The sequence below is a fragment of the Scyliorhinus torazame genome, chromosome 15, assembly GCF_047496885.1.
Source record: "Scyliorhinus torazame isolate Kashiwa2021f chromosome 15, sScyTor2.1, whole genome shotgun sequence".
In the NCBI taxonomy this organism is placed as follows: domain Eukaryota; kingdom Metazoa; phylum Chordata; class Chondrichthyes; order Carcharhiniformes; family Scyliorhinidae; genus Scyliorhinus; species Scyliorhinus torazame.
This window is the reverse complement of record NC_092721.1, coordinates 102,078,875-102,097,167: the sequence shown is the minus strand read 5'-3', so window position 1 is coordinate 102,097,167 and position 18,293 is coordinate 102,078,875. Positions and strand designations below refer to the sequence as shown.

At 46.0% G+C, this 18,293-nt stretch overlaps 1 protein-coding gene across 1 annotated transcript in view; it reads right to left on the bottom strand.

Moving 5' to 3' along the window:
* The window catches only part of LOC140391720 (NADP-dependent malic enzyme-like), a 214,950-nt gene that overhangs the window by 63,353 nt on the left and 133,304 nt on the right, over positions 1 to 18,293 (bottom strand). Inside the window, exon 7 of the mRNA XM_072476489.1 lies at positions 10,715 to 10,818. Coding sequence (XP_072332590.1) covers positions 10,715 to 10,818 — 104 coding nt within the window. The remainder of the gene's footprint in view (positions 1 to 10,714; positions 10,819 to 18,293) is intronic.

Genomic DNA, 18,293 nt, shown 5'->3' with positions numbered 1-18,293 from the left:
TTACAGATTTTCATATTTCAAATATTTTAGCCAGTGAAATCTTTATCCCTAAAAAAAATATTATATGTGACTGCCAAGCCTCCACGACCGTGTTGCTAATATACTGTTGTCTACAGATAGCTCTAACTCCAAATGCTCCTAATTTACTTCCCTTATTCCAATAAATTATTGCTAAGGGGATTTTTCCACTTAATTGGCTTATCGCCAAGAAGAGAGACATGTTGCCAAAGCTTTTTATCTTGCACTTATCAGGACAAACACAAGAATACCAAATTTCAAACCATCAATTTAAGAGAAAAGGGTGCTGGCTGGTTGGCAAGTCGCCACTGCTTGCCTGAGGCATTGCAATGCAGAAATCAACTGGGAACTATAGGCTCCCAAACAAACTCCTGGGCAATTCAAACAAGGCGCAAGGTATCAATGAATTCCTTTTGTTTGTAGACAATGAATGTCCAGGTGTGAATCTATGTTGCTTTTAGCAACGGTAAATGAGCTACATTACAAGCTCGACTGATTATCTTACAATGGTTGTTAGAGTAGTCATTAGCACACTCAGGATTGTTCAGCAAGTATCGCTCAAACGTGGAATCACATCTAGCAGTTTTGGGTTTTGCAAGCGTCAACCGTTTACGGCCTATACTCTGTCGGTTCCAAACAACCAAAGGAACACTGCTGGTTGATTTGATTAGCCAATTGCTAGGATGTACGGCCTACCTGCCTAGCATTACACTGGCACTGAAATGTTTACCAAAAGTTGCTAAATTACGTGGTCGGCAGAACACCTTTTTGGACTGACTGCAACATCCTCTTGGTGGAAAATACCACTCGTGTAGCCACTGCATTGCAGCTGCGTGAAACCACTCAATCTATTACCCAGAAATGTTGCTTTTCCAGGGTAATTTGAGGAAAACTGGGCACATTTCAGATTCGAAAGTGGTGGTCTTTGGCCCATTTGCGAGTTGGTGCAATACACAACAAATTACAATCTGATCAGGATAGCCATTGTCCCACATTATAGCTTTGATGAGCGTTGTTTCTACTTTCAACCTAAGAAAATGGCTAGGGACCTATTTAGAAGATTTTTGATCAGGCCAATCTTATAGTGCATGGAGCTATATGAATGCCAACATGTATACTGACCAGTGGACAGTAGTGGAGAACCCATTATGGATTTTTCAACCAGCACAGTGAGGAAAGAGAGAGCACTAGACTGCTCCCTCTCAAATGTGCATTTGAGCACAGGATGGAGCTAATTAAGGGAAGGAAATTCTTACTTGCAACTCCAGATCAAAGATCGCAAATGTATTGACTACGTCTCGGAAATTTGCACAGGGTAGGAGGTTAGGGCTTATTCCATCAGAAGCACGTTTCTCATGAAAACAGATGGAAATGTTAGCAAGTGCTGGGCCTAGATGGGATCTATTTGGGCATCCATGGGGTCATTAACACTGAACTTAGCTATGCCAGTTGCCAAGTCCATAAGTTCAATCAGCACACACTTGCAAAGACAAAAACATAACATCAATTGTCAGATATGATTGTGTAATTGAGCAGCAATATAGTTTCCCATTATTTTCTCCATGGCAATGCCTTGGCCAATTAGAATTGACTTGCCAAGCAATCAACATCCTTTTCTCTTGTCGCATAAATGTTGTCATGGTTTGACATTTGGCATTCTTTGGTCTTATGAGTGCCAGGCGAAAAGTTTCAGCTTTTCAGCAATATTGAAGTCCTGTACCACCAAATGACAGTTTCACTGATTTGTTATGTTCCCAGTTTATGTTACTATTGGACAAGTCAGAACCCAGATGAAACCTGGCTTGCTAGATACTAACTCTCTTTTTGAAACCGTGAAGGAACGTTACTGAACAAATTCACAGAATTGTTCTGTGGAGATTGGAAGAACTTTTAACAAAGAATAAAACATTTATTAAACAAGAAAAATTAACTATATTACACCACACAAAAAGGTTGGAAAGATCTCAATACAAACACAAGAAAATGATTCAAATATTCGCTGTTCCTTCACCCCAGCTATCCCTTTACAGGCACATTCAGAAAGACAAAACAATTAACTGTATCAATCTTATACTAATACTTTGGGTAAATATGTGAATTAACAGGCAAACTGTGGTCAGACACACCACATACAAAGTAAATGACAGATACGACCAAAGCAGATTCTATGGATGTCTCCACTTGTCACACAGTGAGCCAACCAATCTCACTGAAGCTCTGTTGTTCTCACAAGGGTTTCCATCTCCATGTTTTGAAGAATTCACCTTGGAATTCTTCCAAACGTCCCTCCCATTCAGATGCCTTCAACATGAGTCTCTCGGATTTCACCTTCTGAAATTCCTTTCCTCTAGATCTCGGAGTGCAATCACACTTCACCTTCCAAGCGCATTTTCAGATCTTCAACCATGCCAAGCAGAACATCACTACTCCAAAAAGGTACCTTTGCTGGTATGGCCCACAGCACAGAGTCACAAATCTCTCACTGTCCGCTCAGATCTTCTGGGCTTTCTCTTGAGCCCAATTTTCTTCAACTCTGCTCCGACAGCTCTTCCTTTAACTTGAAACCTTTTTCTCTGCTTCTGCCACTTATCATGACTCAATGGGGATCTATCTCTGATTCCTGTCTGGGAATTCTTTTGCCAGAACCGCTTTCTATCCTACTTCCTGGTTTGGGAAACCCACGCACACACTGGGAGGATGTGCAGACTCCGCACAGACAGTGACCCAAGCCGGAATCGAACCTGGAACCCTGGAGCTGTGAGGCAATTGTGCTATCCACAATGCTACCGTGCTCTGGACACTTAGGGGCAATTTAGCATGGCCAAGCTACCTAGCTGCATATCTTTGACCTGTGAGAGGAAACAAGCGCACCCGGAAGAAACCCAGCCAGACATGGGGAGAACGTGCAAACTCAACACAGTCACCCAAGACTGGAACAGGACCTGGGACCCTGGCGGTGATGCAGCAGTGCTAACCACTGTGTCACTTTGCCACCCTTTGGTCTTCCCAATGTTAACTACAAGTTAAAACTTATCCAAGATCATCTGTTGCACAAGCAGCATATAACTGCAGGCAGTTGAAGATTGTAGAGAGGTAATGGGAAGATATTGCTGGGAGTTTGCAGATGATAGAGTTGTGGAACACTTGGAACATGCCAGAGATGACTGTAACCTTGAAAAAGCAGTAACTTGAAGTACACAACAGAAAAGAGATGTTGGAGGAGGTCAACAGTGTTAAATGCTGTGCATGAAGAAACAAAGTGATAAGACTCCATAGGTATGGTCATATGAAAATACTGAACATGACCAACATTCGAGAAACTTTGGTACTGAGAGCAGGGTTGAAGCAGAACTCAAGAGTTTTAAACAAGTTGTTGTGGAAGAGAGGGCATGTGGCAGGGAGATGACATCCATGCCAGACACTTTGGAAGGGAAAGAAAAGTTGATAACAAAATGATAATGTGTTCGGACACTGGTGGTGGTGGCAAGAAGTGATCAAAAAAGCAATGTTGTATCTGTAAAATCTCAGATACCTTCGACCAGTGTGATAATTAAAAGTTTTACAAAGAGGTCTTTATTAGCAAGGAGAACAAAGGACAAACAAGTTTAAAATCAAATCAACTTTATTTAACAACAACAATAATTGAATGAACCCAATAACATTTGCTAAAGATCCTCAAGATTCCTTATACTACCCGCATGATGGTGCCAGATGAATCATGGGTCCTATTCCCCGAGTCTCGCAGGTCCTTTGTTGCGAAGGTGGGTCTCGCTGGTAGCTTCCTTCCTTCTCTGGTTAGTCTTCCAGGTGGTCACGGTCACCTTCCACGCCTGGTCTTCGCTGGGGTGTGTCTTGCATGTCTACCTTTATCCCTCTCCCTTTGCCCCTTTCCAGAAACTTCTCTGGCTTCCTGCCAATGAGGCCTCAGGACTGAGTCCCAACACCCAATGGATGAGATGACGACTGCTTGGCAGGACCCCATAGGTTAAATACTACATGCTGCCTGACCAGTTGAACATATCCAGCATTATTTTGTTTTCATTTCATTTTCAGCATCTGCAGTATTTTCCTTTCGTATTGGTGTAATGAACATCCCTTTTAATCAATTCTGTATGTGTTGGTTAAGGTAAGAACCGCATCCAGGAGACCAAAACAATTTTTGCTTTCCCACAAAAAGCACGAGGGAATCTTTTTGGTTGCATTTACTTGTGTCCCAACACTAGTGGGAACATTCCCTGCACATGAAAAGATACGGCGTCAGTCGCAGTGAATCAAGTCTGTGTCTATCATTTACCACTCGACAGACATCCTAAATTAAGTTCTGAGATGCAAACTAAAACTTGGTATTAGGGAGTAAATTGAAACAGAATCAAGTTTGGATTAACTGTCCCCCAAAGTATCTTGTTCCCTTGTCAGTCATGATTATGATAATGATCAGGAAAACATTGGGGTGCTGTTTTATTAACAGGAGTTTTTACAGATGCTATCAAAAGAATTTATTCCATATTTGAACAAATTAATATATTCTTCAGTAAATACTTAAATATAAAATAAAGAGTGGGTAAAATGTCAGCACCCAACGTGGGATTCAATACCATAGTCACCGCTACCACTGCCCTGCGAGAAGGGAGAATCTGGCACTGAGCTAAAACTCCCATTCACTGCAGTGGGACCAGAGAATCCTGCCGGCGTGAATGGATGGAGAATCCGAGTCCACGGGCGGGATTCGCTGATCCTGGGGCTAAGTGTTGACGCCGTCGTAAACGTCGTTGCGTTTCTCAACGGTGTCAACATGGCCTCAGGAGCAGCGATTCCTACAGGGGACCAGCACGGCAGTGGAGCGACCCACGCTGCTCCAGCTGCCGATCCCCGGCGTCAGATGGGCAGTGCAGGTCTGCGCATGCGCAGTGGGACCGGCGCCAATGCGCAGTGGCTCCCTTCACCGCGCCGTCCCGACACAACATGGCGTAGGGCTACAGGGACCGGCGCGAAACAAAAGAACCGCCGACCGGTTGGCCCCAATCGTGGGCAAGACCACAGTGGACCCCCCTCCCCCCCTACCAGGTCACCCCCAGATGCATGGACGGCGAGGTCCCGCCGAGTAAGAGCATGTGTGAACGGCGCCGGCTGGACTCGGCTTTTTTTGCGTGGTCGCCCGGCTCATCCCGGGCAGAGAATCGCCAGGGGGGGCCGCGTAGAACGGCCCCTGACCGGCGCCGCGCCAACCGCGCCGGCGCCAATTCACTGCTCTCCGGAGAACTGGCGGACCGGCATCGGGGCAGCGTGGCGCGATTCGCACCCGTCCCGCAGATTCTCCGGCCGGACCTGGGCTGAGACAATCCCGCCCCCAGTCTATGGACTTAGAAGCTCCTTACCTATCAACTGAGCTGGGTGAGAACTTCCTCCACAAAGCCTTTCCAAATTGCTTCAGAAGACTGTTACTTAAATCTGCAATCACTACTTGTATACCTGTGATGCAGTGTAAATTCAGTAAGTTTTTCACCAATAATAAAGCAGAAATCGGACATGGGATTTGATGCTCTGCAGCCATGCATGCACGTTTGATGCTCCTGCTGCTAAGCAAAAAGCCATCAGGATCTGTCACGCATGTGCTGGTTGCCGTATTCCAATTGTGCATGTGTAAATGTTCCTAAAGACTTTCAGGTCAGCAACAGGAGTTAGTGTTCTGATTTATTATTGGGGATAAATTTACAATGCATTGCAGATATACAAAACGGAAAGTCATCAGCAGTCTTCCCCATTTAAAGTCAGCAATTTCTACCAACCATGCTGTAGCCACAAAGGTATCACGTCTTAAGAGTACAAGGATAGGGTAAAGGCACCCACAAGACAAACACAAAGTGAAAGCACTAAAGTAATATATGGAGTATTTGAAGTGTTTGTGGATAAGGTTGCTGTGAAATGTTTGTTTTGTGGTGTCTTTTATTTTAGGATTGTGACCGAGAGAATGCAGTACTAATCCATAATAGGGCAGCACGGTAGCCTTGTGGATAGCACAATTGCTTCACAGCTCCAGGGTCCCAGGTTCGATTCCGGCTTGGGTCACTGTCTGTGCGGAGTCTGCACATCCTCCCAGTGTGTGCGTGGGTTTCCTCCGGGTGCTCCGGTTTCCTCCCACAGTCCAAAGATGTGCAGGTTAGGTGGATTGGCCATGATAAATTGCCCTTCATGTCCAAAATTGCCCTTAGTGTTGGGTGGGGTTACTGGGTTATGGGGATAGGGTGGAGGTGTTGACCTTGGGTAGGGTGCTCTTTCCAAGAGCCGGTGCAGACTCGATGGGCCGAATGGCCTCCTTCTGCACTGTAAATTCTATGATAATCTATGATAATAGAGGGAAAGGAGGTGGGGAAGTGATGAGCAATGGGGATCTACAGTTTCATTCAGGGAAACTGAAATTTGATGATGTGCTGAAGGACTGCCCATTAGGAACGTGGATTTCCTGGCTGCCTCCTGCTTGCTTTGTCCTGTTCCTTCTTAGGTGGTTGCCGAATCCTTGGTAGCAAGGCCTACGTCCTTTGTGATGCCAGAATGTAGAGGATGGAACAGATCACCATGAATAAAGACACCCACTCTGGCGAGAACTGAAGGGCCCCTCCAACACTCTCATTTTACGATAGCTGGTGTTGGAGTAGGAATCATCAGTCGGATGTATAGTGCATGGTCCTCGTTATTGAGCAGTTTTTTTCAAATTTCAGATCGAGATGGGGGGGAAATTATTTCACCCGAAGATTGTGAATTTTTGAAATTCTCTACTTTAGAGGGTTGCGGCTGATCCATCATTAAATATAATTAAGTTAAGGTAATCAAGACTTTTGGTCTCTCAGGAAATCAAGGGAAATCGAGAGAGGACGGAAAAGTTTGGATTTGGATTTGTCACGAGGTACAGTGAAAAGTATTGTTCTGCTTATAGTCCAGGCAGATCGTTCCATACATGAAAAAAACAGGACGTATGATAGATACATGATGTAAATGTGTATAGACACCGGGTGAAGCATATGGAGTGCAGTACTACTCAGTAGAGAAGGTGCGTGGAGAGGTCAGATCAGTCCATTAGAGAGTCATTCAGGAGCCCGGTAACAGTGGGGAAGAAGCTGTTTTTGAATCAGTTAGTGCGTGTTCTCAGACTTCTGTACCTCCTGCCCAGTGGAAGAGGTTGGAAGAGAAAATAACCCGGGTGTGAGGGGTCTTTGATTATGCTGCCCGCTTTCCCAAGGCAGCGGGAGGTGTAGACAGAGTCAATGGATGGGAGGCGGGTTCGCTTGATGGACTGGGCTGTGTTCATGATTCTCTGTAGCGGCCCATACGATCTTGGGCCGAGCAGTTGCCATACCAGACAAGATGCTTTCTATGGCGCATCTGTAAAAATTGGTAAAAGTCAATGTGAACATGCTGAATTTCCTTAGTTTCCTGAGGAAGTAGGCGCTGTTGTGCTTTCTTGGTCATAGCGCCGATGTGGGTAGACCAGGACAGATTGTTGGTGATGTGCATACTTAGGAATTTGAAGCGGTCACCCATTAGGGCGGCACGATGGCACAGTGGTTAGCACTGCTGCCTCACAGCTCCAGGGGCGCGGGTTCAATTCCAGCCTTGGGTGACTGTGTGGAGTTTGCACTTTCTCCCTGTGTCTGCATGGGTTTCCTCCGGGTGCTCTGGTTTCCTCCCACAGTCCAAAGATGTGCAGGTTAGATGGATTGGCCATGCTAAATTGCCCCTTGGTGTCAAAAAGGTTAGGTTGGGTTACAGGGATAGGGTAGCGGCGTGGGCTTAAGTGGGGTGCTCAAAGGGCTGGTGCAGACTCGATGGGTTGAACAGCCTCCTTCTCCACTGTAAATTCTATGCTTCTACCTATAATCAGCACCATTGATGCAGACAGGGGTGTGTATGACCAGCTCCCTAGTTTTGCTGACATTGAGGGAGAGATTGTTGTTGTTACACCATGCCACTAGGTTCTCTATCTCCATCCTGTACTTGGACTCATTGTTGTTCGAGATCTGACCCACTAAGGTTGTGTCACCAGCAAACTTGTAGATGGAGTCGGAGCCAAATTTTACGACACAATTGTGTGTTCATAGGGAGTATAATAGGGGGCTAAGTACGCAGTATGTGGTGTCCCGGTATTGACGACTATCGTGGAGGAAGTATTGTTGTTCATCCTTACTGATTGTGGTCCATGGGTCAGGAAGTCAAGGGTCCAGTTGCAGAGGGACGAGGGAAGTCCTAGGTTTTGGAGTTTTGAGATGAGCTTGGCTGGGATTATGGTGTTGAAGGTGGAGATGAAGCCGAACGTAAGCCATTCTCATACTGAATGGTGGAACACGCTTGTTGAGACTTATGATCTACTGCTGCTCCTCTTTCTTGTGTTGAGTAGCCACTCTCTGGTTTATAATGGTGGCTAAAGAATCTCTGGAACAGTGGATTGGCACAGGATGAAAGCATCATGACTCCTGCCTGGATAGCGGTCATTCACCAGTACGATGTTCTGGGTGTGGTTGCACCCAATTACACATTTAGTGACTGGTACCATTCGTGATTCTAGGGCTGGAAGTAGCAACACATATATAGAGAGTGATTTAAAAACCGGGTATGAGAATTTTAGAACTGAGGACTGAGAGAGAATAAAGGTCAGAACTGATAGGTGAATGGGACTTGGTGCGAGAGCACACAAACAGCAAAGCTTTGGATGAGCTTAAGTTTACGAAATGGTGTCATTTTACAAATCTAGAGATGAGGGGGCAGCACGGTAGCATAGTGGCTAGCACAATTGCTTCACAGTCCCAGGGACCCAGGTTCGATTCCCCGCTGGGTCACTGCCTGTAGGGAGACTGCACGTTCTGCCCGTGTGTGCTCCGGGTGCTCCGGTTTCCTCCCACAGTCCAAAGATGTGCAGGTTAGGTGGATTGGCCATGATAAATTGCCCTTAGTGTCCAAAATTGCCCTTAGTGTTGGGTGGGGTTACTGGGTTATGGAGATAGGGTGGAGGCATGGGCTTGAGTAGGGTGCTCTTTCCAAGAGCCAGTGTTGACTCGATGGGCCGAATGGCCTCCTTCTGCACTGTAAATTCTATGAAATCTATGAGAGTTTCAGCGGCAGACGGACTGAAGGGCACCATTAGAGAGATGGAAAAGATGATCTCAGTAGTGGAGAGAATTTAGAAACTCCACTCAGGATGAGATGACACTGTGGTGTTTGTCTCTTTAAGACAGTACAGAAGAAGGGGACCATCTGACTTGATGGACCAATGGGAACCGAGAGTGATCACCCCAGAGGGTGGAGTCCTCTCTCAGGCAGAATATATCTGGAAGCCATGCAGATAGCAGATAAGGGCTGGAACAGCCAGGAGCTGTAGCTCCAAGGCAGCCTAGAGTTGTAAACCTCCTGAACCAAGTTCTCTTTATTAATAAATACCTTCTTGTTCCCAACAAAGTCTAAAGTCTCTTGACAATGCCACAAGTGTAACACTACATAACAGTTACAATGTTACAATTAGTCCGGTGCAGCCCCAGGCTGTAGCCAGGGAGAGGCAGGAATTGCTACAAAGGAAACAAGTGTTTTTCATGGGGATTAAAGACAACAAATGGAGGAACTTTCTGCTGGATGTTGGGCAGGCAGCTTGATAAAGCAGAGGCAGTGGTAGGTTTGGGAGAGATGGTGGTGAAGTAGAGCCAGCAGCATACATGTGGAACTTGTGGCTAGTTTTTGGATGATGTTCCTGAGGGACAAAACATAGATAAGCAGGGGGTAGGGACAGAGGCTTGGAATCTCCAGAGGTAATGGTACGGAGGTGGGAAAGGAACCCATTACAGATGATTCTCGGGCTACAACCGGATAGATAGGAATGAAACCACGGGAGGGCAGTCTCACCCCGTCAGACAGCAAAGGAAAAGCGATGGGAGGAGGCGGCTATGGTCAACCATATCAAGGGCTGCACATGGGGAGGGGGGGGGGGGGGGGGTAGTTTACCAAAGTTACAGTAACATATAATACAATTTGTCATTTTGATAAGCAGCTGGTAAGCAAACTTTATAGATTTTAAAAGAATATGAAATTTTCGAAGTGAATGTTTTAAATTGACCTCTTATTAGAATGAAGTGTTCTAGCAACATTTCCCTCAACTTACTGTGCAAACAAACTCAAGTTCATCAAACTTTGTTCTGTTAATCTTTAAGTGCATAAAAGCTCAAGAGGCTCGAGAAGGTTAAGTTGAATAACATTTATTTAGTTAACATAAAGTAAAGGCCGCTAGGCATCTTACAACTCAAAGGTCCCAGTCAGGACTACTGGAAGTGCCGGTCCCAGTCAGCTTTTAAAGGCGGGTTTACCAGCCTCAGCTGGGTGGACCACTGCCCACTAGTGGTGAAGCTCGTATTCTACAAACCCCATGGGGAGATAATATGTCCCCGTGGGGCCCGTAAGGGTTATTATAGAGTGCTTCATTTACAACTTTAAAACATTATAATCGGCTAGTAAAAAGGGGGTTCATTGATTTGAATTATGTGAGCCTATTTGCTTTTCCGAAGTTAAACAATATACTTCAAAATAACATTTTGACGTAATTTCACGATAATCTGACACATTTGTGTATCATGGAAAATTAGCATAAATGGGGACTTCCACCATTTATATGAATCACAGCTAATTTCAGCAGGGGAAGAAATGTAGGTTTTTAACATCTTACCTGTCGGTGACTGCTTGCATGAACTCATCAACCAATTCATCATAAGCTGGCCCACGAACTCTCTTGTGTTTCAACCCAATATAAAGTGGGTCATTGAGGAGAGCCTGGAAAAGATTTTAAAATTTCAATGTATGTTTACCAAATTTTCTGTTGCATTCCAAATTTTGCCTTCTAATTAATTAGTCCTTACATTTTTATACTTAAAAGAAATCTGAATCTGTGTTGAAAAAAATCATCCAGTTTCCCAAATTCAGATTTTTCTTTGAAATGGGCACAAGTTAACATTTAGTTACTTAACAGCAAATAAATGGAAGACAAGACTAAATGAATTAAACCACAGAAATTTCAATTTGTGCTTTTGCAAAGTTTGGAATGGAAGTATTTGAAAAAAGATAATCAGAACATAATTTTTGGTTGTATAACAGGCATACTGGAAACATATCATAGAAAATAAGTAACATTCAAAATGCCAAACAGCCATTTGTTGGGTTTCTGAAAGTCTTTCTTGCTAATGACTCTTCCATTTCTGCAGTGTGAAACATAACTGGTCAGTGAAGCAGATTGAATTGCAACAGTTTTCGGATGTGGCAAAGAGAAGAGAACATTACTTCCGGGCCTGGGAGAATTTTTAATATAAAATACTTCCCACAGTCAGGCAGTGTCCCAAAAATGGCTATAATCTGTTTTATTTATATATATATTTATATACATGAACACAATTATAGTGTTCAAAACAGCCTTCTAATTAATTCTGGGCTCTGCATATAATTGGTCATGCGGCTAGCAGACTTCAATCGCATTCCACAACAAGCAGAAAATATAATCATGCTTACATAACTAACCGTTTAAAATTGTAACTGGCAACTGAAGTAAATGTAAACATTTAAAAATAAAATATTGATCGATCTCCCCATGGGGCTTGTAAAATACGAGCTTCCCCACTAGTGGGGAACTCTTGGTTAAAGTTGAAGGCTCAGGTCTCAATTTATGAGTAAGATGTGTTCCTCTTTCAAATTTATCTGAAAGGGCAACTAAGAGAATTAAACCATAAGAAAGACTAATTAGAAGAGAGATAGTTGCTTATTTATGTAACTTTTTTGCTTGCCCAGCTGCAAGCAGAGAGTTTGCAGTACGTTCTCGCTCGCCAAAGGGAAATGTCCTCTTTGTGAGCCTGAGCAGGTCAATCAGCAACAGGCTTGTGAAGCTCTAAACTCCCCTCATCAATATAGGAATAATGGTGCAGCTTGCTTGACTGAAAGGAGATTTGGAAGTGGGTGTGCAGGCTTGGGAGAAATATTGTGCATAACTGTTTCCCAGTGGTAAAGGTAAGACATGATGTGGAGATGCCGGTGTTGGACTGGAGTGAGCACAGTAAGAAGTCTTACAACACCAGGTTAAAGTCCAACAGGTTTGTTTCGAATCACTAGCTTTCGGAGCACAACTCCTTCCTCAGGTGAGCTAGTGATTCGAAACAAACCTGTTGGACTTTAACCTGGTGTAAGACTTCTTACTGTAAAGGTAAGAAGCAGATCTAAAGTATGAACTCTTCTACTAACAAAGAGACTTAATCCAAGTGGGAGGGGGGGGGTGAGAGAGAAAAATTAAAAATTGGGGAACATGTCCACATCACATGCCATTCTTATGCTGGTAGGTTGCGAGATGTGGATATGTCCCATTTTGGAGATTCTCCGGGCCCCGAAAATCGGCGTGACCGTGGAGTACGCCACGCATCTGGGGGCCCATTGCCAGAGGCCCGCCCAGTAATCCTCTGCTCCTGACCGGCTGAGTTCCCAACAGCGTGGAACTAATCACCTATTGCCGGTCGGGATGCAGGTGTGGCAGCTGCGGACTCGGTCCGCGGCCGCCCTGGTCGGGGGCCGGGGGGGGTGGAGACCAGGGGGGGCCCTTATAGGCAGGGGTCTCATGTTCCTATGTTGCTCCGCGGTCCGAGTCCGCCATGGATCTCGGCACGGCTGCTGGAGGCCACCGCCGCGCACATGCGCGGACTCCGAACCGGAAGTGCGGGGGCCCGTATCCACAGCTAAAGCTGGGAGATTTACTCCGGGTCCCTGGTAGCCCCCTGCAGGGCATTGAATTAGTTAAACTTTTTAAATGGGAATTTTGGGAGTAAAACTCCACCGTTTTTATGCCGGCGTGGGGATATCGTCTCATTTTTAGAGAATCCAGCCTCAGATGTTCGAGAAGCCAAAATCAGATGAGCGCAGATATCTCGGAAGACTGTGAGGCTGCATAATATTACAGATAGGATAGGCAAGACATGTTAAGAGTTGCAAACAAGGATGAACATTTTTAAATCATGGCATTACTTTATCTGGACTCAATGATGATCAGCGATAACAAGGGCGATGGGTGAACAGTAATAGACACGAGCAGGGACACGGTCAGCAGAGTTCTGATAACCTCAAGTTGAGAGAGCAGAATGCAGGTGACCAGCCAGGAATGCATTGGAATAGTCATGTCTTGAGATAACAAAGACATAGATGAGAGTTCAGCAGCAACTATTGGTCTAACTGCCTTTTGTGCACAGTCTTAAAATGATGAGAGGATCGTCATCTTCAAAGAGGCCATGGCAAATGAAGAGCTAGCACCTGGGATAGATTAGGGACAGGTTAGTTAGCAAAATGTTATTACAGCTTAGTAATTTGAAATTTTACTTTATTTGCAATAAATAAAACTGTTTCAGCACTGCTGCCCCAGTTCCCCCCAGGTTGCAGCTGGCCAGCTTCAGAGAACCACTAATGGCCGCCCATCCCATGATCAGAAAGAGTGTTTATAAACAATTTCCCTAATATTCTCACTCCACCAATTAAGAAAGCGGGCAAATTTACTTTTGCACCCACCACCCTCCAGTTCTTGGGAAAACCATCAGAGCCAGGAATGGAGGTGCCAGACTGCCATGCAGTCTGCTGGCACCATTCCTTCGCCATCCTGCCTCCGTTATGTCCTGAATCAGGATGGAAAAATCCAATCAGAGGAAATGCATAGTTTTCAGATGTCAACAAAACCTTACTCCTTGACCAATCATTCAGATTGAATCAGATGGTGCAAATTTGAGCATCTCATTCATCCTACAGTGATGCTTTAAAGAACAATATAGCACAGGAACAGGCCCTTCGGCCCTCCAAGCATGTACCGGTCAGGATACCACCCTTTATCAAAGCCCTCAGCACTTCTTAGTGCCATAACCCTCTATACCCATCCTATCCATGTATTTGTTGAGATGCCTTTTGAACGCTGTTGATGTATCTGCTTCCACAACCTCCCCTGGCAGCGCGTCCCAGGCACTCACCACCCCCTATGTAAAAATCCTGCCTCGCGCATCTCCTCTAAACTTTGCCCCACGGACTTTAAACCTATACCACCTAGTGACTGACCCTCCATCTTCGGAAAGAGTGCCTGGCCATCCACTATATCCATGCCTCTCGTAATCTTGTAGACCTCTATCAGGTCACCCCTCAACCTCCATCTTTCTAATGAAAACAGTCAGAGTCTATTCAGCCTCTCCGCATCGCTAACACCCTCCAGACCAGGCAACATCCTGGTAAACATCCTCTGCACCCTCTCCAAAGCCTTCATTCTTGTCGTGTGGCGACCAGAATTATGCGCAATATTCCAAGTGCAGCCTTACCGAGGTACTATATGACTTGAACATGATTTGCCAGTTTTTTTACTCGATGCCCCGTCCAATGAAGGCAAGCATTCCATATGCTTTCTTGACTACCTTGTCCACTTGCGTTGCCACTTTCAAAGATCTGTGGACCTATACGCCCAGGTCTCTCTGACTTTCTATATGCCTAAGAGTTTTGCCATTTACTGTCTATTTTCCCTCTATGTGGCTTACCAAAATGCATTACCTCACATTTGTCTGGATTAAACTCCATTTGCCATTTCTCTGCACAAGTCTCCAATCTATTTATGCCCTGCTGTATCCTTTGACAGTCCTCAACACCATCTGGCACTCCACCAACTTTGGTGTCATCCGTGAACTTACTAATCAGACCAGTTACATTTTCCACCAAATTGTTTATGTACACTACAAGCTCCAAATATTACTAATCAACAAGAATATTTAGTTTCAATGCTGCTGAAACACTTAAGCTACATCCTCATTACCAATGGACTTCATTACCCCCATACCGCCCTCGCCCACTTCATTGTCTACTTTCCATGAACTTTGATGCACCCAAAATAATGCACCCTGCCACAAAGTAGAAGAAATAGAATGTTTAGAATATTTACACTGCAGAAGGAGGCCCATTGGCCCATCAAGTCTGCACTGGCCCTCTGAAAGCGAGCCCTACCTACCTAAGCCTTGTCCTATCCCCATAACCCCATCTAACCTTTGGACACTACAGAACAATTTAGCATGGCCAACCCACCTAACTTGCGCATCTTTGGACTGTGGGAGGATACCAGAGCACCCGGAGGAAACCCACACTGACACGGGAAGAATGTGCAGACTCCGCACAGACAGTGACCCAAGGTCAGAATCGAACCCTGATCCCTGGCGCTGTGAGGCAGCAGTGCCACCGTGCCACTGGTAGGTTCAACTAATTTGTAATCCACGTTCTCATCTTCAAATCCTCAATGGTTTTGGTCTACTCTATCTCCACAATATTGTTCAGCATGTTTCTTTCTTCAGTTGTCCAACTCTTACAACCCCTTGCAATTACCTCACAAGCATAAAGAAATACTGACATTGGTATAGCATATTCATGCTCTCGGGATGTCCCAAAGCCATTTGTAGCTAACTAAATGCTTTTCTGTAAGAAGTGTAGTCAGTGTTGTACTTTAGAAAACATTGCAGCAAATTGGAACACATATGATCATATGAAATATAGGAGCAGAAGTCGACCATTTGGCATCTTGGGCTTGCTCCGCCATTCAATAAGATCGTGTCTGATCTGTTTGTGTTTCAAATTCCACATTCCCATCTACCCCTGATAATCTTTGATTCCTTTGCCTAACAAGAATCTATCTAGCTCCATCTTAAAAATATTGAATGACCCCACCTCAAGTCACAGAACCCTTAAGGAAAAATAATTCTCCTCTGTTCTAAAAGGGTGGCCTATCATTTTAAAACATTGCCCCCTAGTTCTGAACGTACCCAATAGAGAAAACATCCTTTCCATGTCCATCTTGTCAAGACCGTTCCGTATCACATATACTTGTCACCCTCTCACTTTTCTAAACTCCAGTGGAAACAAGTCCAATCTGTCAACCTTTCTTCATATGATAGCCTGCTCATTCAAGGTACTGACCTAATCAATCTTCTCTGAACCACCTCCAATGCATTTAAATCTTTCCTTAAATAAGGAGAGCGCAACCGCACAAGGTATTCACCAATACCCTACATAATTTGTACGGTATCCCTTTCCAAGAGCCGGTGCAGACTCGATGGGCCGAATGGCCATCTTCTGCACTGTAAATTCTATGAAATAACTAAAGCCGAACATCCTTACTATTAAGTTTGATTCCACTCGTAATAAAGGGCATTCCACTTGCCTTCTTAATTACTTGCTGTACCTGCATCTTAACTTTGTGTGACTTGTGCATGGGAACACCTAGAGATCCCTCTGCATCTTGGAATGATGCAGCCCCATTTAAGAAATATTCTGGGCGGGTTTCTCCGTCCCGTCACGCCAGATTTCTGGTTCAGCACGCCAGATGGATGCTCCATTTCAGCGGCTGGTCAATAGGGTTTCCCATCACTTCCGGGTGCGGCTATGCAGAGCTAGGTCGCATATTCGGCAGCTCCTGCTTGGAACGGACTTTTGTGCTCTTTTACAGGGCACCCACGGCATTTGTTTGACATTTCCCGGTGTGGGAAGAAGGCGGCAATATTCCCCCGACAGTGTCCCCCAGGAAGGGTATGTCTCTTGGTTGCCAGACACACGCAGAAACAGTGAAAGATTTGGCTGCAACTACAGGATAAACAGGGCCTCTTCCAGCATGCAGGTGGGGGAAGGGCAAGCTTAAAGCTGCAAGCTGACCTGAGGGCCTGTATCAAAGGTGAATTCTAGCAGCAGAGGGAACAACTGTGAAAAGACCTCATCAAGGCCACTGAAGGGACTTCCGGTTGCGGTGATGCCTAGCTAGCCGCACGCTTCGGCGGCTCCAGCTCCGACGGACCTTCGGGCCCTTTTAAGAGCCTCAACGGGGAATTTTTCGACGACGCAACCCGGTGTGGGGCGTGTGAGAAGGGAGTCCCCCCCAAACGAAGGAGGAAAAAACCGGCGGCGGCGGCTGCAGCGCGAGGAATCGTCGACCAAAGGGTCAGAAAGAGAGAAGTACAAGATGGCGGCGGAGAAAGCGCAGGCGACATGGGGGCCTGAGCATGAAATTGTGAGACGGTGCGTGGAGCTGCTGAAGAGGGAGGTGCTGACCCCGTTGCTACAGGCAATTGAGGGGCTCAAGGAGACATTAAAGACCCAGGAGACAGAGCTCCGTGTGGTGGAGCAGAAGGTGACAGATATTGAGGACGAGATCCTGGGCCTGGCGGTTAAGACACAGACGCACGAGGCACTTCATAAAAAGTGTACTGAAAGGATCGAAGCCCTAGAAAATGGAGCGCGAAGGAAGAACCTTCGGATACTGGGTCTCCCTGAGGGTGTGGAAGGAGTGGACTGTGGAGCGTACGCAAGTACGATGCTGAGCTCACTGATGGGTGCTGAGGCCCCTACGGGCCCCTTGGAGGTGGAGTGGGCAAATCGGATTCCGGCGAGAAGACCAAAAGCGGGAGAACCACCCAGGGCGATAATCGTGCGATTTTACCGCCTTAAGGATAGAGAAGAGGTCCTGAGATGGGCTAAAAAGGTGCGGAGTAGCAGATGGGAGAATGCAGTGGTACGGGTATACCAGGATTGGAGTGCGGAGGTGGCGAGAAGGAGGGCGAGCTTCAACCGAGCCAAAGAGGTGTTGCATAAAAGGAAGGTGAAGTTCGGGATGCTGCAGCCGGCAAGACTATGGGTCACGTATCAGGAGAGACACCATTATTTCGAGACGGCGGAGGAAGCATGGACCTTCATCAAAGAAGAGAAATTGGATCGGAACTGAGGGACTGATGCTGCAGGAAATGTTATTGATAATGTTACGGTGGAAGTTAATTGAGAAGTAAACAGGGAAGGGGGGAGACATTGGGGAAATGTGGGCGCCGGTGAGGGGGGAAAGACGGGACATAGTTGGAGAATGGGGAAGGGGAGGGGGAGGGGAAAGGGAGCTGCGCCATAAGAGGCGGGTCAGGTAAAGGGATGTTCCCGCACCAGAAAGAATAAGGCGGGAAGACAGGCGCAAGGCGGATGGGAGTTCCCCACATGGGGAGGTCGAGGAGTGAGCAGGAGTAGCCGGGGTCAGTTGAAGTCAGCTGACTTACGGAAGTAATATGGGGGGAGCAATCAAGCTAGAAAGAGATCTAGCGGGGAGGGGAGGAGGGAGGGAGAAGGGGGGGGGGGGGACAACTGGGTTGCTGCTGCGGAAATCCAAAAGGAAATGGCTAAAGAGTGGGTGGGCGGGGATGGTGTGCGACGCTGGGGGAGCGAGCGGGAGCGCGGAGGCGGGA